Genomic DNA, 21,856 nt, shown 5'->3' on the forward strand with positions numbered 1-21,856 from the left:
GCTCAGCTGGAATAGATAGTAATAATGAGTATTATATTGAGTTATAATGGTTATAAGGATATCGACTTAGGTATAGTTTTATAGGCAGCTGAAATAAAAATAATCAGAAACTGGAAAGATAGGTGGAATTACTAAGTTTGTAATTGGTTTAATATATATATAATAAAAACTATTGTGCAAGATTACACCTTACAGTCTAATGATTTTAATTAAGAATGAAGTTATCCTATTGGTCTTATATACAACAGTTTCTAATCTTTAAAATTATACTATGCATTATTTTCCGTTAATGAAATATAAATCGATAGTGAACAGTTAAAATATTAATTTATTTTATCAAATAAATCAATTTGATCTGAGGTATAGACACGAGAATGATATTATTTATTAGTAATAGGTAATCACTTTTAATTTTGTTGATTATCAGAAAGGAAATTTCTATATATTAGAAGTTTTCTCAGAGGAATAACTGGACTAATGAGCGTGTTGCCGCAGGGAATAAGCTCATTTGTGACTTCACAACTTATTCGAAAGATTGCAAGCATGAAACTTTCTGTCTGATATTGCAATTTGTCATTTAGTTTTCGCTACCTTTTTAATTAGTGTCTACAAATTAGTTTTGCACAGAAGTTGTATTAACATGTCACAAATATTTATGTTTGACAAACTATTTTAAATATAGGTAAGTCTAAAATTATGATTATTTTAATTTTGAACTATTATTTTGTGAAATGTATATGTATAGCCATATTTTGATACAGCTCCTATTTTAAGCCCGAATTTGGTCAAAGAAGGCTGTAATTGTGATTAAAAAATTGATCCAAATGATACATAAAAATTAACTACAAAAAAGAATGGAAAATTGAATACTTTTGACGTGATAATTAAATAGTCGATTTTGAAGGGTTTCATTTGAACAAAACGGGGGAAACATTTAAAAAAATTGATCACCCAAGTCGATACGAATAAATCGTATTAAATCAGGCCGCACACACCTGCGTCCTGCTACCTGACGCATGTTAAAACGAATAATCGATTCGTCTGGACGGGGCCCGTGGCTTTTCTGAGTGGGAGAAGTTTTGTATTGCAATGTTAACTTTTTCACGGGCCTTTTGTTCATTCATCTCTATCGATATAAATCCGCACGTCACATACGTTGCTTCATTAACGTGTAATTAAATTTATCCGTTATACGCTGAATCAGGTTTCGTTAATTATCTTAATCGACTGGATAGAGTTTGCACTCATCACTAGTTCGGCATTATTTAACATTATAATAACGGTTAAATTAAACGATTTAATTAAAATAAGCAAATAAGGATAAAACTAATTGATTGAAATTAAACACGGCATAGCACTCAGGTTGATTTGTACTTCAAACGTAACTAAGCTGTTGATTTAATCAAAATGGTAAACAGGTTCAGGGTCCCCAGGAGGTCGGTCGGATCGTTCCCGTCAGGACGAAGTACCGGCATCTCCAGGAATGTTAACAGCTGCACAGTTGGCGCGCCGACTACGTTTAGAAAATGAGCGCCTGCAGGTAATTTTGTTTATGATATTGGCACATCTGGTATTCCTTAACCGCCAAATATGTACCAGTGTCTATATACAGCTGTCGATAGAGCGTTGATAAGTCATTATGGATTTGATATGAGTACAAGAATTATTTTATGATTTATGATATCATTTTTTAGAATAACAATATTTACAATACTTACCCCAAAAGACATTATATTATAGTTACTTATATTGCTGTCATTAGTCGTTCAAGAACTTTGACAAATTATGAATCGTGAATATGTCAGTTGCTTGCAACGAAATAAAAGAAGATGATGAAAAAATTAAGTTACAAAAATCCCAGGAAAAAAATATAATATGAACGGATGCGTTACTTTATTTACATTAACATTTGTGTATTGAATATTTTTTAAATTATTACCCCACTTTTTATTTATGGATCTATAAGAGGATTATTTTTTTAACACGCTTTTATAATAGCTTTGGTTGTATGTGTGTATCTATGTATGTTATGTATATATGTAACGGAATCTTTGAGCTTAATTTTCACCGGTCTCTAGAGGTCTGAATAATTTGAAACTTTGCATACGTATCAAGGACCGATGACAATGCAATAATTTGATAACAGTTTTCCATTATCCTTATTAGGATCGCCAGGAATAATGAATTCTTTTATTGGTGCAATATTTAGGCGGAGCTGACAAGAGTACGACGTCTACTTGTCGCTGCGGCGGAGAGGGGTGAGGCGGGTAACGCGTTGATAGAAAGGGCCCCCGATGCAGAAGAGCCACCCCTTGATCCTCAGCAACTAGAGAAAGAGCTGTTGCTTGCCAGAGAAGCTGTTACATGTGAGTTCGATTTAAATGTTAATTATTTTAATACATCATTTCGTCTACGATTTTTAGATGTAACATTCAGAATTAACCCCAGAAAACAAAGTATAAAGAATCTTGAGACACTAAAAAAGATGTAGTTACCGACCGGCAGCTTTGACTATATTCTGAGTGATGTGATTTCAAATACAATACAATTGTTTATACCTTGATGATGAAATAAGTACATTAAATTTAACTATACACTTTAACATATAAGCTGTAGTGCTGAAAAGTTTAATTAAAAACGGTTTAAAAGTATTTGAATGACAGAGAAACAAACATCCATACTTTTTCTCAAACTTTCACATTTATAATGTAAGAAGCATCTATTATTTCAAATGACATGAATATTATTTACTATTACTAATTTAATTATTTTTATAGTGATATAAACGAAAAAAAATGGTAAGAAAACACGTGACATAAAATAAATAAATTTGTTCGAGACAAATTAAACGTGTAAGACTTTACGAAGATAGACAATTTGTTTAGACCATGTTCATGATAGGAAAAAGTATTCAGACAGTTTGATAAACTAAAGTCATAATGTTTCGTTGAGTATCAGGTTAAACGCAATAGTAAATTAGTTTTCAAGTCACGTAGGAGGGTTGCCCTCTGACTTTACTGACGGTTAGAAAATATTTCTTCAGTAATCGAAGTCACCAATAACGTTATATTGGTTATCCTGAAGCCCCGACGGATGTTTTTCTGTTATAGAATTGAAAAATATTTCGTAATAGGAATCTTAATACTTTTTACATGATAGGTTAGGAAATACCTCAAATAATTTACTTTTATTTTACTCTTTACGCTTTTTCCATGGTCTCTATTAGAAAATTGGACAAAAATTTAGTAGTTTTTTCCAATTGCAACGTAATTTTTATAATATTCGAAATAAAACATTGTCATCATCATTATTTCTTACAACCATAGAAAAGTTTTAATAAAAGTATGAATGATGCACACTAGCAATAAACTTTTATCCGTGCTATGTCCATATAATGTAAGTTCTCAGGTTAAATAAAATGCTGTGGTAGCAATAAAAAGGATTTTTGTAATCCTATACGTCAAAACGGTTTACCTTATGTGTCGAGTGTAATGACTGACGTTAACGTTAATGGTATACGAGCTTCCATGGCCATCACAATAGATTGGCACGAATCAAAATAGTCTTTATTACCGTGTAGTAAAACTCAGAATTTGTTTTCGATACTCTATTCATATGAATTGACGTTGACAACTATATGTTCGGTTGGGTCTATCGATACAATTAGTTCTAATGTGTATTGACTTTATAAAAACCATAAAAGCTGTTACAGTTGTACTTTATAATAATTTTTAACTGACAATTCTAGTTTATATATATAATAAACAAACCAACTAGCTTTAATATCAATTAGTATATATTGGTATATTATACTAATTTGAAATATTATAAAACTGTTCCTATTATTAAAAAAAAATAGTTTTTCACATCGATCTTTCTAATTTTGATATTTATTTGATTGTTATGGTTTGGATTGTATGTTTTTTGTTTTTATAAAAGTATTTATAGCTCCCGACATGATTAATCGTATCTTGTTAGGGATTTATACAGGGTTGAATATGACATGAGAGTCATTGGATGCGCTCAATGAAGCACCGATCAAAGGGCGCTTATCAGCGCGTAAGCTGCGCTAATCGTTCGACTAGCCGTCTAACAGTTAGCGGAGCTTATTGTCACCTTATTATAGAAAGCCCGTTATGATCATTATACTCTACTAAGCGTATTAGCTTTAATAGATTACATTAGCAAATTATGAATAACCTAAAATTACTTTTCTTAACACTAATTTTGTGAAAACAATAGTCATCCTCAATATTTGGTATTTATTTACGAAAATAGATTAAGATGTTCATATTTTTCAAGTTATTCTCAATACTGATACTCTTATAACGAAATATTAATAATGTATGTATATTCCGCTGCACTAAACCGTATAAAATCGGGAAATATTTAGACAGAACCATCCCCAGAGGAGCTGTTCGTACGGAAATAGATGAATGAATAGAGCACCCTATAGAAATGTTTGGGATACTAACAGTGTCTTTTATTGTAGCTCTAAAAGCCGACAAGAAACGGCTCAAAGCGGAGAAATTTGATTTGCTGAATCAAATGAAGCAACTCTACGCCACTCTTGAGGACAAAGAGAAGGAGCTTAGGGATTTCATCAGGAATTATGAACAGGTATGTACGATTGGTTACAAAAGATACGATCTTCTGTATTCTAGAGCCAGATTATATAGATGGTGCCAATATTTGTATTTAGATCGTATTTTAGTTTGTATACATATACAAATATTATGAATAAAGGCATTTTAAACAAACAATGAATATTAATTGCCACCGAACCATACGTCCCGGCTATTGTTTGATATGAAAATTGGTAAACGGATGATTTTAATTGAGCATTGTAAAAATGATATTTTATTCTCAGCTTTAAAATAATTCAAATAACTGATAAATAAATTGATGAAAACAACATTGCTAGCAAATGAAAACCTTAAATACTTTTATTATTGAAAAATTTTATAATTTTATTAATGTTAATATACTACTGGTATTCTTAAGTATATAAATCATGATTTTAAATTCAGATGGGTCTTAACAATGTTATTGTTCAGTACAAAAAATATATGTAGTTGAATATGGGAATATATCACGTTACATTTAATGTAAAACAAAGATGCGGTCTCGAAGCGGTGCGTCCTCAGCGCTGGGTGCAGAACGAGCTGAACGCGAACGCGAGCGTGCGGCATTGTTGCGGCATGCCCGCGACGAGGCAGAGCGCTCTTTACAACTGGCGGCCGCACTCAGCGCCCGTGATACGCAGTTGCGGCATGCTAGGGAACAGCTTTTTGAGGTATTTTCAATAAATTCAATTGAAATATTTTTAAGTACCTATATGTGGTTTACAGTACTAAAAAACTGGGTAAAGTTTTAATGTAATTCGACTGACATATGCAAGTTATGTTCTTGCTTAATAAAAAAGAAGATTCCTCCAGAATATCGTGTACATACGTAAAAAAACACCTTTTACTGCAAGCTGAAAATAACAAGATTAACGATTATTATGTCAATAATTTACGAAGCAATGTTAATAAGGTACAAAGAATTCTTCATATAACATTGTAAATGTTGGAATTAAGCTAACATAACTATGTTAAAGGAACAATGCCAATGGAATCTCGATAACCATCTCCGTTATGTTGTGGAACGTTTGAACATTGAATTATTATCTATGATCAAAAGGTATAAGTTAGAGGAAATCATGTATCCACTAATTGGTATAATTGAATTAATGTTCAATAAAAGTACCCTTTTCTCAGACTAAAAATCATATGTTCTAGTATCAATTTTTGTATGTTAAACTAGAGTATTTAATATGCCAATTTTATAAATTAAAATAAATGATATCAGTTTTTTTAATTGCATTCAACACACAAATAATTTATAAACTTATCCCGTTAAGCTTGGATAGAGGAAAATGATGGACATCACTCGTTCGAGTGCGATTAATGATATTGAAGCACGTGTACGCGGAAACGTAATATCTCAATGTCGAACAATATTCACTCATAATATATTAATGAAATGAGTATTCTTAAGTGACAGCCGCTGTCAAGCATATAAAACCCACAGGACATGAATTTAATGTTCCGAATTACAATAGATCCATCAGCTTTCTAGAGTCGTGTCTGTCTTTGATTGAATATAAATCTAATTACTGTAACATTTTAAGTGTCTATACAGATAGTTATATATGTATAAGTTGTCCTGAAAAAAATTAAGTATCCAAAATTTTATTTAAGTTTTTTTTTGACATCATAAGCTCGAATTCGAAGTTAGTAATTATTCTGTTAAATTATTTAGATTTTAAAGTATGAAATTTATGTGTTTTCAATTTTCTTCGAAATCTTTTAAAACATTTCTTCCTCAGCATTAAACTTGTGCTTTACAGAGGAATCAAACGTAAACGTTGTGTTACTTTGTGATATGAGATCTTTATACTCAGTGTTATAAAACTAATCAGTACTAAGCTATTTTCATAATGGAAAAACTATAATCACTAGACCATCTGACCTTTGAAAGTATGGTTTAATATTAAAAGTTCACCGACCCAAATACCTTGTTAATTCTTTATAAACGAACTGGGCTAAGCAGTTCTTCTTAAACGAAATATGTATGGACATATTTTAGATGTTTTTTCGCTATTACTTCGATAACTTTATGGAAAGAGCAAATAGTCCAATAATATTCAGACTAATCAATCATTCTGTTTCCTATATAATAACAGCAGAGATTTATGAATAGCGTTTTAAGCATGCCAATAATATAATGAAACAGGATAACATATAGCCTTCAGTCGATCGAACACTGTAATGAAAATGGCAAAATTATGTTAATATCGACATAGAATTTTCTTTATCGGATGGGAAATAAGAAGAGCGGTAATAATTATTCCACGATACAAGCGTGATATATAAGACTCAATCTACCCTCAGCCATCCATCACCGACATGCGGCGTTAATTACAATTTCAAATTAGTCGTTATGAAAACGGTACGGAATATAAAGAACAAATGTTTCCCGATAACATAGTGTATAATTAGGTCAGGTCATATTACAAAATAGATATGTTTGATCAAATTTATACAATATTTACTTCAATTATTTTATTATTTGGATGAAAACATACCTTAATTGGTACTAAGGTACTACGGGGAAAATAAAATGTACGTGATATTATTAATGTTCCCACGTATTGGTATCGCGTTTCAGGGAAATGTTTCGTATACTTGGGCTTCACTTGTTACATTTTATGAAATTTTATTGATAATACTCCAGCATCGTAAATACAGACGGAATAAATAAACCTCGATGAAATGAATGTATTTTTTTGATAGGAAACTTATACGAATTATAAAGGAATGAGTAATTGGAGATTGTCATTATTCATATCCAATTAAATTTTAAACCAAACTTATATTTTGGATGTTATTTTTCAAAATACACCGCATAATATACTCGATAAACTAAGAGAGACTATAATACAATATTCCGAAGTAAATCATTATAAAATGTTTATATTAGAGTCGTTGTAAAAATATTATAACTAGATATATTTCTTATAAATAAAAACGTATTCTTTACACAAAAAAAGCTTCTATAACTAGCACGGTAACCTCATTTTACAGGCTTTACGCGATCAAATGAAAATTATAGCCACTTTGTGTGGCTTTGTTAGCGTTCAGCGATGAATTGTCGATAGCGTAAATATAATAAAGCCCGGATATATAAATGTTATAATAAATATTGAGAACAAAAATATATAAAAATAGGTAATAATTTAGTATAGTAATGTGTAATAAGATTTAATTATAAAGTGTACACATATTGTATCTAATGTGGAATATTTAATTACAGCCGATGTATTCGAGCAATCAACGAGTAACTGTCTTGGGAAACGTCTAATGAATATATCATTCGCTTGCATTAGATCCCGAGTGTTAAGGCTTAGCGAGACTTTAATATTAATGTATGTTTAAAATGTTTATAATCCTTACTCGCTCTATAGTAATGAGTGAGTCAATTTGTTTGGTAATCATTAAAGTCTGATCCTTATATAATCTTGCGAATTGTTGTAAATAAGTCGCTAAGGTAAATTATTTTCTCTACAGTAGGAAATTAATTGTTTCCTGAAATCATTTTAAATCAGTCACAAATTATTGAAGTACCACACACATATGTCATATATATATATATATATATATATATATATATATGTATAATTTCTGTGTATACAAGAATAATGTGTATATATGTATTATATATATGCAAATAAATATATACTTGTTAGAAAATACACACATACTGAAATATAATAAATAATGGAGGATTTTTAATAAAATAAGCTAAGTAAAATTTTTAAATTAGTTCAAAATTTTAACCAAATGAATGAAATTGAATGAAAAATCCTTCCTGAATGTACTTATTATTTCAAGAAAGATACTTTTATTGAAGGCTAAATTTGATCTAATAATTGGTTGATATTAGTCGAGGGCATATAATGTTATCGGATGCAACATAGCTTACCAGGTGCTTTTCCAATAGGCTCGAAGACAACTACAAGCAGCAGGGTGTTTGTCCGAAGGTGAGAGTGTGGCGTCTTTGGGAATTGGGCCTCCAATGATGCTTGGAGGTCCCACTGGTTTGATGGGTGATAGAGGTAGCTGCAGCGCAGATTCTGGAGTTAGAGGTTACTACAATTCTATACTTTAATTCTACTACAGTGTTTTATAAAACCTTTTTCTTCCATGGCTATCCTAACTTGTTATTTTTAAACACAATCACTTACACCTTAAAGTAATTGAATTTTATAAGTAACAAAGTAATCTTCCTGTTATAAAATGAATGTCATCCTAACCAGAGCTTTCATACCAAGTAGAATCCATCAAATACATCCTAAATAGAACTCGTCAACCTTAATTCAGAAACGGCATATGTTAAATTTGGAATAATTGAATAAAGCCGCGTCAGTGACAGGTAGTAGCGATGGTGGCGCCACGTCGGTTTGCGGCGGAAACCTATCAGACTCCACCGCAGAGGGCGCGCCTCCCACCCTCGACCCATACGATACAGATGCTGTATCGCTGGTGTCATCCGCGCACCCTGTATACCAATGTAAGTATTGCTATAACTTACCTTCGAATTTAATTTACCTGATAAAGAATTAAATAAAAGTGTAACATAAAAACAAAAAGAATCGAAATGTTGTTCTAATATTATCTACTTATCAAAATAAATTAATCGCTTCAATAGCAAAAGCTTTTATATAAAGTAAACTCATGGATACCCTGTTTGAAATAATGTGAACGAGTGAACGCGAAATAACAACCGTAACCATAATGGAGCGGTTTTGAGGAAAAATTTTACATTTTACCCCAAGAAACACGTCGTCGCTAACTAGATTATTGAAAGACGTGTCTTGGATGTTTTTAATTAATCTCCAAGTGCCTTAAGTGCTTTTTATATAGATCACAAAATACAAAAATAGAAGTTATTCTTAAAAAGATTTAATTTTCAGATAACATTTGACTTGTTTTAGTTGGTTAAGTTTCCTTAAAGTTGGTAACAATTGTCAAAGTGTAAATTGAAATCTCCGGAGATAAAAGTCTTTACCATTTAGGGATACTTCAAAAAAGTAATTGAGTAAGTAATTTGTCTTAATAATGAATTACATTTTAACGCTTCCACAGTATTTTGCATAGGATTTTGAAATGTATAATGGGAATTGTTTGTAAATTATTTTAATCCTAATTTCATTAATTATTTTAGTTGGTTTTATTGGAGGAGATTTGTTTTTATGTATACTTTAGTATGTATACTTGGTATGTGTTTTAAGGAACATGAAATAAATTATTTAATAATAATCTTAGTATAATACTTTAAAAGCGAAATATTGTATTATATTATGTTATTGGTTATAACTTGTTTGTACAGATGTTCATAAAATTTTGAATTTCATTAAATCATTTCTCATTGTAAAGATAGTTCAATAGTTTTTTTGTTCTAAAAGATAGTTATTCTCTCACCTATATTATATTAATCTATTATATTTGAAAAGAAAATAATATTAGTATCCTTTGCAAAATAGATTTGATTGAAGTAAACAAAAATATTTTTATAAATTGATCGCACAAATCACTTGGCCTCGTTCGTGGGGAAACCGGTTTCTGAAAATCAATTTAGATATATTTTTAAGGAGCTTGTAATAAAAGTCGACCTTTTAAATGTTTAGGTAGGCTAAGTCAACTTTGTTATAATTGAAAAATTAATTTATTTTCTCGCAGCGCCGCTGGGATGAGAAGTTTTAACGATAATGAAAGTTAAAAAAAATATAACGGAGCTTAATTTAATTTCAATTCAAAAATGTTTTTTTATATATTAATATACCTTCGCCTATATAATCTCTCTATCTATAATCTAGGTCTTCAATGTTAATCTTGTATACGACATAAGTTGGTTGTGATTAGTCTTAGTAAATCTAATTTACACTCTTCTACATTCTTTTCATTAAAAACTTAAAGGTTAGGTCTTATTTTGTAATCTTATCAATATAATAAGTAAAGTGAACCAATCGTTTTATTCGATAGTAAGCACGCCCCGTGACTGTAGCCCGACTCTCTCACCACATAACAGCGGTTCATCATTCACAAGATCTATTGATGCTGGATCACTATCTAGGTATGTCTATTTAAATCTTTTTTTAAATAATACCAGAACATTTAAATGTTTCATCAGAGCGAAATCTTTTAAACTAATTGATGTTATATCTATACATAAATCAGTCTGTACTTATGTGCACAGACGTGATGAAAAATATTTTAAGCGGAATTATTAATTCCAGGGAAGAGCGTTAAAAAAACAAAATGCACTTTAAAACGTTGCTAAATTGAATTTAAATGAACTTCCCGGAGGCGAATTTAACAACTGCAAATGATGAGTAGTGAAATGTATATTTATATGATATTTTATTAAGTATTTCATTTGATAGTTAAAAAAATAATATTCTCGTCGATTACATAGATATCATAAAACATATTTTATTACTGGGCTATCGTCAAAGACATTAAAACTTTGATCGTTTAGCAAAAATATGGAAACATAATCCATTCTGTTCGTTTGAACTTTGTTTTTAGTTATACAACCTTGAAAGTCATATACTTAGGTTAATTCTAGGTCAGTTGAGCAGTTATCGAGTCCGGGGGAATGTGACTCTGGTATGGTAGGGATGCGGACCCGTCCTGGGGGATCCAAGGCCGGCCGCGGTCGGGGATCCGCTTGGGGATCCATATCTCGCGTTTTTGCTAGAAGCAGACACCGCACCAAGTCCGGAAGCGCAGCCAGTAGTGGTCACGAGAGCGGTAAATTTTGATCCTTTGACAAAAAAATCCAAAATGATGTTTAAATACTTTTATTATTATTACGTAAGATATTTTTCTGTTTTAATTAGAGACTTAAACTTTGTCTTCCAATAGAGCCAATATACGCCGGCACGGGCAGCACAAGTCGCGCTTGGTCTCCTTTAGGGAGTGAGGCGGCATTACGCGAAGCTGCCTCTCTACCTCTATCAAGATGGCGGGCACCAGCCATCATCGCCTGGCTAGAACTTGCTCTTGGCATGCCGCAATATGCAGCTGCTGTTGCTGATAATGTTAAAAGTGGAAAGGTTAGTAATATTTTATCTCGATTTAAATTTTTTCACTCAGTACAGACCATAACAATTATAATTCGCTTAATAAGGTAAGTGTGATAATAGTTAGTCAAAAATATTTCTATTTTTTACTATTATAGATTAAAACGACGACATTGAAGTTGTAACGAATAAAATTTTTATTCCATTATAAATACTAATGTAACACTTTATCAATCGTAACAGTTAAATTGAATGTACGACTATCAGTACAAAATTATTCACAATAACAATTTTATTACATTTATATGTAAATTACGTTCCGTCACAAAGTCCCCTGATAGATTTATCGATCTATTTGTTTATTTAAATCACGTTCGTTATCGGTCCGTAATGCCCTCGTGTTATTAATATTAGACGTTGCAATTTTATATCAGGATCAAATATTTGATGCCATTCCTTATTGAAAATTTAGAATACAAAAACAATATCAAACCGATAGGAATAACATCCTGCTTTTTGTTATGCAACAACAATTGTGTCTGAGTTGTTTTGAATTAAATGTTTGAAGTAAAATTTGTGACATATTTCTAGTCACAAAACTTATTGACTAAATAGATTCCAGAATGTGAACTCTACATTCTTATACCCTATATTTTATGAGAATCAACTGACATACATAGTATATCAAACGTATGTTTCTGTTAAAAAATTTAAATATTTTTTATTTTACGTAATGCCGCCGTCCTAAAAATAATATAAATATTGAAAATTCATACTGAAACCTCAAAGCTCATAAAGCTGACACTATCGGGAGTTTTTCATATAACGCTCCTGACATCGAGTGCTCCATATTTTATATGAAAATCACATTAGCCGGCTCTCTGAGTGGGAAGTAACAAGATTTTATTAAACAAAAAAATTATGGCGAATATTTAAAGCTCTTTTTAAAAACAAAAAAAATAATCAATCTACCTTAATTATTAAAATTCCGTTTGGATTTTTAAGTTATTAAATATGATTGATGATGAATTAATGTTGAAATCCTCTTACCTAACAAACATTTGCGATTAACGTTATTCAATGCTTTAGGCATAATTTTAGTACTGTATGGCACGCTACTGCAGTAATAATATACAATTACAATGCTATTAACAAAATTATGTCCCTTTAAAAAGAACAAACTATGTTAGCACATGAAATTCTTAGCCCCATATGTTCCATAATGAAAAAACAAAATCAAATCACAGTTATTAATTTAGGTAAAGAGCATGACGCTATTGCGTCAAATATTGTGTTCTGGTTGTTTCTAGATCCGTGCTTTGAATGGGCAGGTTCTGCTCGAGTTGACGGACACGGATCTTGAGGTCGGGTTGGGGGTGACTCAGCCAATGCACAGGAAGAAGCTGCGGCTGGCCATCGAAGAGAGACGGCGGCCGGACCTCGTACGGAACCCTAGCATCGGACAGCTGAGTCATGCATGGGTTGCTGCGGAGTGGTTGCCAGATCTAGGGCTATCCCAGGTAAGTTATCATACTATATTTATTATTTACGCCGAAGATTTTGAAATATGTGTTTAGTGCCGTTCAAGAATATTACTATGTGATTAAGAAGACATTTCTTATTATCTAAGATTGCTACTTTTGCAAATGTTCATGTGGGCACTATTCTGAGATATTATTTTGTCCCCAGTACGCAGAATCATTTTTAGCCAATTTAGTGGATGCTAGAATGCTGGATACTATCAGCAAGAAGGAGCTGGAGAAATATCTTGGTGTTACGAGAAAGTTCCATCAGGCATCCATTGTTCACGGCATTCATTTGCTACGAATCATGAAATATGATAGACAAGTAAGAGCCGATACTGATAATATGATCGAACCTGAAAATATTTTGAACTTGTTAAGACTTGAAAGAAAACCTAATAACCTAAAGGGAAAATGGTTGTTTGTGTGGAAGTGTGTGCTTGTAAAAAGTGTAAAAGTATCTTAACTTTTTTGATAATTTTGTGTATGTATATCACGATATTATAATAGTAGGTAAGTATATAAATAGATTTGGTCTCCTTAATGTTTTAAGTACGGGAGTCCAATGGTGAGGCTTAAATACATTAAATCTTTGTTAATGTCAACTAATTTTATACAATATAGTTTTGGTAAACTAATTTTATACAATATAGTTTTGGTCAACTTCGAGCCTGAATATTAAATTGAAAGCGTAGCTTCCAAAATAACGATATATTATAACACATCTAGTTTAAAAGTACTCAAGAGTTTTATCCTGCGACCATCATTTATTAAATTGGCTCTCGATCCACTTAGAACGAAAAGTCCTCTGATTTGTGAAAATTCAATTAGGTCGATCCGCTTTGTCGATACTATTGACTCATTAATTTGTTTAGTTGTCTACGGATCTAAATAGTTTGGTTATTCTAATTTAATGAAGTTATTTTCGATCATTTAAGTACTATAAATGACACTGGTTTATAATTAATTTAAAAATTCATAAATTGATTGATTCCTTTTTCGAGCCGGATATTAATATTAAATTATTAATTAAAGTTTAAAAATAACAATAATATCTTTCCGAACATTTCCGAAAGTAAACATTGATGGGTATTTTTTCAAAATGTACCATGTGTATAATGAGTCATAAAAAATCACTACGAATGTTTAATAATATTAAACTGAATTCACTTTAGCATAGTAGAACCATTGTTTGTCTCTTTTTATCCCAAAGTAAGTTAAATTCGTAAAATAAACAGCATTTTTTACGATGAAAGAAAGATAAAGCAAAAGTAAATAAATGGCTCTGAAGCCTCTTAGGGCGTGCACAAACAGTCAAAACAGCCTCGAGCAAGCGTCAACTCAGCGAACACGTTACGGCAAACATTTAATACTACAGGGTGTATTTTCTTATTTACTAACCGCTTTTACTACCCACAACAGCAATTCAGGTTGCACTTTATAAATCATTTCACACACTTAATATATGATATTAATATTTTTTTAATTGGTTATCCTAATATATATTAATAAATAATTAATTGACTTTGAATTTAGAATGACAGCAGACTGTTGTAATATTTGGCACAAATAATTCCGCCAACAAAGCCTGGGACTACAATAATTCATATAGCCGCTGCCCCAGTAATCATAGTCTCATTTATCATTTGTTATTCAAGCTCTTTTGAATTCCACTGTGACATTGACCGAAATTTGTCCTCGTTCATCTTGTCCTTTAGGTACTTGTAATAATGTTCTATGAATTATTAGTGACATTTTACACAATGTTTCCTTTTATGTTTCAGAAATTTTGTATATCTCCAGGGATTTGTGTTATTTGGACTTGTTTGAATTGATGATCTCTCTAATTATTTTGCGAAATACTTTGTTCTTTTAACATATATATTTTTTTAATCTTTACATTTTTCCTCACTGGGCTTTAGTTATATGATATTCCCGGTATAAGAATATTATACATACAATAACTATATCGTTCATATAAACATTTCTTCTGTTAGGCACTGGCAGTACGGCGGCATCAGTGCGAAAATGTCGATGCGGACCCTCTGGTTTGGACCAATCAAAGGTTTATGCGTTGGTCTCACAATATCGACTTGGGTGAATTTGCTGAGAATCTTAAAGGTAACTTGTATTTGAAATACATATTACAAATAATGAGATCTAAGATTTTCGCGAGTATTCATTTAAATGAAACTAGTATTATTCGGATTTACTACGCGGATTTTATTATTTAAAAACTACATAATCCCGACGTTTCGGTTACTTTGCAGCAACCGTGATCACGGGCAGACGAGGTGTGAACGTAGTTTTTAAATAATAAAATCCGCGTAGTAAATCCGAATAATACTAGTTTCATTTACATATTACAAATATTTTCTTAGCTACAGAATAAAACATATCATATTGTATTGGTTTTGTACTTTCGTGACAATAGATAGCGGTGTCCATGGTGGTTTGGTGGTACTGGAACCATCATTCACTGGTGAGACCATGGCCACGGCGCTTGGTATACCACCGTCGAAGAGTATAATTCGAAGGCATTTGGTAGCTGAATTTGATGCCCTTGTCATCCCAGCGAGGTATATATTAAACTTGATATAGCCTAGGACTAATCTTTACTTCCATAGTTCACTTTTATTAGACTATCAACATTGCATAAAACTACAGTATTAATTCGAATTATTTAAATCATCGGTGCTCCTTGATACGAGAAAAGACAATTTATTCGATATTCAATTGTACAATTGCAATATATCAAATTGCGACAGGAAATGTGCAAAAATCACAAAATGGCACTGCATGATTGCGTTGTCACGGTCACATCCCGTAGGTATGCAACCTGTAGATAATTATAATATGAGGTGCAATCCTGCAGGTATACGATATTTTGCCAGGTGGAAGAACTGCAAGTGGAGGCTGCCCGAGCATCCATGTTGTCCACAAAACAAAGATAAATCCAAAAAAATCAAAAAACTCTCCTTCAGGAAATAAATGTCGCTTCGATGTCCTTTAACAATTTATAACTTTGTAACATTACCTTATGAAAATACTTAAAGCTATTTTTCCACGGGAATATTTTTTCGCGATACCATATAAGGTGTCTATTTCTTCAAATTGCTCGTGTATATTATTTCTATTGAAACTTTACGAGCGATGAAGACTGATAAGTAATAGAAACGATTGTGGTTTGTTAGTAAAGCGTACGGAATGTTTAAATATCTTCAATACAATATCTTGTCGCGCTCTTCCCCTTCATCTGTGTTAGATTTGATGTCTCGCCGTGTGACCCCTGAAATATTCCAATGCGTAGTCTAGTACGTAACCCTTAATGTTATTCGAGGAAGATCAATTTTGGTAATTTAAGTAAATGTATAACATACGCAGTAGCTAATGTCAAAGCATTTAATGCTTTATAATAGGGGGTGCTATGACCCATTATGGTAATAAGTTCAAGAATATTTTAAATAATTCATTTCAATTTATACATTTTAAAACATAATGAAGTTATTAAATACAGTAAAATTTCTGAGATACAAAAACAGAACCATTCACAATAGCTTTAGGATTATAACAATAAATAGTTTTTACTAAAACTGTAAGATACTTATGTTTTTGACTTGTATACATTCATATTGTAAAGTTGAGAACGGTGTACTAGTTTTAAAATAATACTATTAAAACATATAAATGTGAATAAATTATAAATGATAAACCTAAAGGGATATCGAGCCAATTTCTTTTCTTGACCATCACCCCTAACTTGGCGATCCTTGCATCGAGACAGAACGGTAAACCATTTTATCGATACGTCATGAATGCCTCTCTGTCATCATCATTAGAACGCACTTTCGGCCTTTGTCCACTCTATCCGTCAACTTTCTTCCATAATAAATTTGATTTATTTTCGATCCATATTAATTTCGAACACTGTGATATTATGCTTGTCTACTTTAATTTAGACATTCTGATTGTTATTGTTTTAAAGAGTAAAGAAAAATACTGTTATTTCATTTTGTTCTTAAATGAGTTTATTAAAGAATAACATTTATCAGTATTGTTCTTTATAACACAGATTTCTAAATGTTTTCTTCAGTTTTTTCTAGGCCATTTTTGTCATCATACACAATTAGCATGATTCGTATTATTTTTAAGTGCATCATGCTTTTGGTGTCTATGCCGAATTTTTGAAGTCCAATAGCTCAGTTAGAATACCATAATAAAAAAATCGTCCCTTTCACAAACAACTTAATGTATTCCAATATCTACAGTACTTAAAAAAATAGAAAGTGCATGTTTGCTTTTTGTGTGTTAGCAAGTTTTGCAATTTAGTACAAATTTGAGGGTGAAATAATAAAAATTTATAGCTGACTGCTATCTGACTAGTGTCTGAAATATCTCAAATTTGTACATATAAAAAGTAAAATAAATAACATGGGTCATTTTCAGGAATATGTTTGGTCACCAAATAAGGATGTTGGGAAGACCGTTTTCAAGATCGGTTGCGACAGGCTTGCCTGGAATTGACTTTAGCGCTGATTCTAGACGACATAGTCTAAGGGTAAGGTCATTTTTACATATTTTTTCATATAAATAAAATTACTTCTCTTAACATGATAGAACACATAATTATATTTCCATTTAATATAACTTTAACAAAAATAAAATATTTTGCTACTTTTTCAATCATATCCCAACATTAACCTAAGCTGATTGAGTAACACTCTCGATTTGAATTTCAAAACCATTGCTCCCCTTGACCCGACGCAAATCCATATTCGGCGAACCAACAGTCCAAACGTGTTTTATATAATCTCTTTATAAAACGTTACAGCTCAATTGCATTTACATATCGATTGATTGCGATTACACAAATCATTATCCGTTAGCTGTTTTTAGACCTCAGACTGGTGTTTTTTTTCAGCTATTATCCTCAAATCAATCCAAGAGACACTTTACCGTTTCTAGTCTTTATACATTTATGTATTATTCCTCCAAAATCAGACTTAATAAAAAAACACCACTATTGTTCCTAAAAAAAGTTAAACATCGACTACTGAAACCATATGGGACGCCTTATATTTTCTTTCGAAATTAAAGAACTTGTAGCAAAGAAAACTCTCACGACTATAGCACTTGACGCAATATCGAATAAGCATACTGTAAAAACATATGTACCCAAATAAAAAGCAAGTGAGAACAAATTTAACCTCCCTTAGAGAATATGGCTGGAATAAAACCGGGATTGTTCAATTCTTCGATCACTGTAGCTCACTTCTTTTATATAACCACTATTTATATTTCCTGTAGAGTCCCGGATTATATCGTCTTCTGCATTCAAAATCAAAAATGGTATTAAAAAATTAAAAATTTTAATACAACTTGAAATATCACCGAGGTTCTCTTATAAAGAATGCATACTGGATCCTATTTTTAGGTCACTTTATCGTTTTTTCTGCAGTGCAAGAATTCAAGTCTCGTCGGAAGAATGCGACGAACTTGATTTCTTTCGTAGATAGTGCCAAAGTATTTGATTGTCGTAATTTCGTAACAACTCCAAAACAACTCAAGGTGCTGAAAAATATGTTAGTGCGTGTAGGAGCACTTTAGTTTTTCGTTAACTATAACAATGACAGAGAGCTCAAAATTTTGTAAATTTGATGAGATTTTTCAAAAAGCGCAAAAACCTAATTTTACCCCTCGTTATAAAAGCGAGTCATTATATTTACGATTAGAAATACAACAATAACAAAGCTATTATTATTACAGGGCTCTATAACACGAGCGTTGGGTGTTCTCAAGCCGAAGCACGATAGACCATCACCATCCAGTTCAAGCGAGAGTTCTAGCGTGATGAGTCTGACACAACCGTACATATCTTATTCACCTCCTATAGCAGTGCGGACGCTGTCTCAATTGAGCATGACATACGCTCCACCACCGACACTGGCAGAGTATGAACCGATATATACGCCTTTGAGTTTATATTCCCAGTCTAGCGTATCCACAAAGGATAGCCTTCAGCGCCTTAATGATGGCAAAGATTATAATATCACCCACAGGTAAGCAAGAAGTTATTGTCTTTGGGAAATGATGAGTCTTAAATCAATGTAACAATTAAAAACTGTTTTGATACGTACCTAGGAACCTACCTAGAAAAAAATATATATAATTGTTTTTTTCAGGTACGGACAAAAAGTAGATCAATCTCATCGAGTCAGTTCACCGTTACCTGAAACATCTGACGGAAATAAGCAAAGACGTCACAGACGAGTGAAAAGTATAGGAGATATTAATGCTTCGAGCAAAACGACGGTTTAAACCGAGGAAAAAATATATAATAGTAAGCTACAAATGCTTCTTTATTATAAGGATTTAGGAAGATTTCCATCATCAAGGGGGATTTTTCGTGTATTTTAGAGTAAATCGTTTAAAAAATTAGGCAATAATAGAGGATTGGCATTATACTCGATAAATATTTTAAAATTTAATAGTCATAGTCATCGTGCAAAGTATATGCTATGTGTATCCGAATCTTAAAAAATGTACTATGGAATTAAAATTTGTTCTTTTCAGTTAATTTAGTTTCTATAAGTACACATTACTAATAAATTTTAATATTGAGAACCATTCATGTAAATCTTTTGAATATCAAGGTTCCTATACCCGTTAAGTGTTTTTAAAGTCATATCAATTTCAAATCAGACAACCTAATAGACTGATGACTTATATCAAAACTAAGTTTTTAATTATACCTTATAAAGTTTTTAATCTTTACTTAATATTTTTATATATTTTTTTTTTATTTTGTTTTGAAGCTGTATTGTTACTATACACTGTGATAATAAAATAACACACACTTAAGCATCTTATTTTGATATGAAATTTAAATGGTATTAGTCAATTTGTATGAATAAATAATTTTAATGTTCATTGCAAACGAGCTTGAATTTGTAATAAAATATTTTTTTTTATTTTCATCTTTTCCATTTATATTTAATTTCGTTCACTTTTTATTGTTTTTTTTTTTTTATATATTTTAATGTTATGTGATTCCGTTTTGATTGTGATATTTAGTTACCAAATAATTATGAATGTCGTAAATAAAAATAAAAAAATATTCCTTGGTCGTTTTATTTACATTTTTATATGATATATAATGAACTTTTTCGTGGTCATTTTGATTTTTACAGCATGCATGACGCTATTGACAATTTTACGCGACTTTTAAAAATAAAAATTTGTAACGTCAAATTAATTATTTTTAAATGCAGACCCGTTTTTTTAATAAAAATCAAAAATAAGTAATCGAAATATAGCCAATCGTATTTCATGATTGTAACCCAAACAAATTTTGAACTTGATGCAAGAAATTGACGTACTGCTTTTGCAACATCTTTTTATTAAATTTTTTCACTGAATGAATTTTGGCAATGAATCTGAATAAGTAGTAATCTGACTGTGCAAGGTCGAGACTAAATACTGAATGCGGTTCAAAGGGATAAAGGGTTTCATGGTAAGATTCAGTGGTTCAAGAAGGAGTACAATAATACCAATTTTTTCATTCGTTATCCGCGTTACTTTTGAATTATATGGTTTAGAATCGTCTTATTGCAAGAGAACTTCTTTTCATTTAACTAAACGTGGATATTTCTCCAATAAAATCTCATAAAACGTCCTTATCAATTGTCATAGGTACATAAAAACCAACATTACTTATGAGACACCCTCTGTGTAACATTTTAAAGCCTAATTCAATATAAGTTGTTAATGTAGAACATGATGACGTCATCGTCACGATTTTATTTAGTAATAATAGTAAAATGGAACTTACAAAATTAAGTATTTTTTCTTGCATTTTATAAGAAAATACATTGCAGCTATGGACTTATCTATTGGTGACAGTGAGCATGTAGGTGAGAACTGCTTACGAGACATGATAAAGTTCGAATATTGATTATTGACGCTAGCTGGTGTATCGTTCTAGAATTTTATATAGAACCTTTATAGAACCTATTTATAAAACCTGTATGCAAAACCTTCCAGGAATAACTCCTTCAGTTTCTAGCTTCTTTAATATTAAACCTTAAAATATATATCTTTTTATTATTTTGTCTATAACCTTATTTACATGACAGATTTTTAAAGTCTTTAGGTATCTCAAAACCAAAAAAGCAATGTTGGAAAAATGTACTTTTAACATAGTATAAATTGAATAAAATAAAGAACATAAAACCTACTACTACATTCACTTTCATTCCTAATCAATGTGTGTGACGCCATCGGCTCTATTGTCACCACGATGTTACTGTAATATTAAATATATCCCACGCTGTTTTTATATCCCAGCTTTTAAAAAGAGCCTTCGCTATCTCGTTGATTATTTTCTCCACTTTAATATCATTTGAGAGCTTTGTAAGGAATCAAAGTTTACTTCCCTGTAAATATTATGGATTAATTTTTAATTAACAAAACTTTTCTTTAAAACAATGCAATAATTATTCTTTTTCTTTATTTTACATGTGAAGTGAAAAATATATATAAAATGGAAATATATCGAGCACAATACAAAAGTGGGTAAATCAATGTTAATTTGACAGGTTCATATTTTCTGAGTATTTCACTTTATTTATTTAGCTTGTTGATTGGGAAAAGTTAACAAGCAATTTAATAATTCGATAAAAAAAAAATCTTTTATGTTTTA

General features: G+C 31.2%; 1 protein-coding gene across 7 annotated transcripts in view; it reads left to right on the forward strand.

The window, feature by feature from the left end:
- The window catches only part of LOC116770067 (kazrin), a 64,162-nt gene extending 44,052 nt beyond the window's left edge, over nt 1-20,110 (forward strand). The window contains exons 5-20 of one of the 7 annotated variants that reach the window (XM_061527836.1): nt 1,419-1,540; nt 2,210-2,366; nt 4,493-4,620; nt 5,120-5,296; nt 8,548-8,692; nt 8,965-9,117; nt 10,590-10,680; nt 11,176-11,360; nt 11,475-11,665; nt 12,943-13,152; nt 13,322-13,480; nt 15,153-15,276; nt 15,590-15,734; nt 17,602-17,713; nt 18,922-19,214; nt 19,338-20,110. In XM_061527836.1, the coding sequence (XP_061383820.1) occupies nt 1,419-1,540; nt 2,210-2,366; nt 4,493-4,620; nt 5,120-5,296; nt 8,548-8,692; nt 8,965-9,117; nt 10,590-10,680; nt 11,176-11,360; nt 11,475-11,665; nt 12,943-13,152; nt 13,322-13,480; nt 15,153-15,276; nt 15,590-15,734; nt 17,602-17,713; nt 18,922-19,214; nt 19,338-19,473 (2,528 nt within the window). In that variant the 3' untranslated portion in view covers nt 19,474-20,110. Of the gene's footprint in view, nt 1-1,418; nt 1,541-2,209; nt 2,367-4,492; nt 4,621-5,119; nt 5,297-8,547; nt 8,693-8,964; nt 9,118-10,589; nt 10,681-11,175; nt 11,361-11,474; nt 11,666-12,942; nt 13,153-13,321; nt 13,481-15,152; nt 15,277-15,589; nt 15,735-16,030; nt 16,878-17,601; nt 17,714-18,921; nt 19,215-19,337 lie in introns of those variants that run through there. The other 6 variants (XM_061527839.1, XM_061527837.1, XM_061527838.1 and 3 more) reach the window with 6 other exon arrangements.
- Nucleotides 20,111-21,856: the final 1,746 nt, after the last annotated feature.

Source organism: Danaus plexippus (genome assembly GCF_018135715.1).
Source record: "Danaus plexippus chromosome 13 unlocalized genomic scaffold, MEX_DaPlex mxdp_15, whole genome shotgun sequence".
Lineage (NCBI taxonomy): Eukaryota > Metazoa > Arthropoda > Insecta > Lepidoptera > Nymphalidae > Danaus > Danaus plexippus.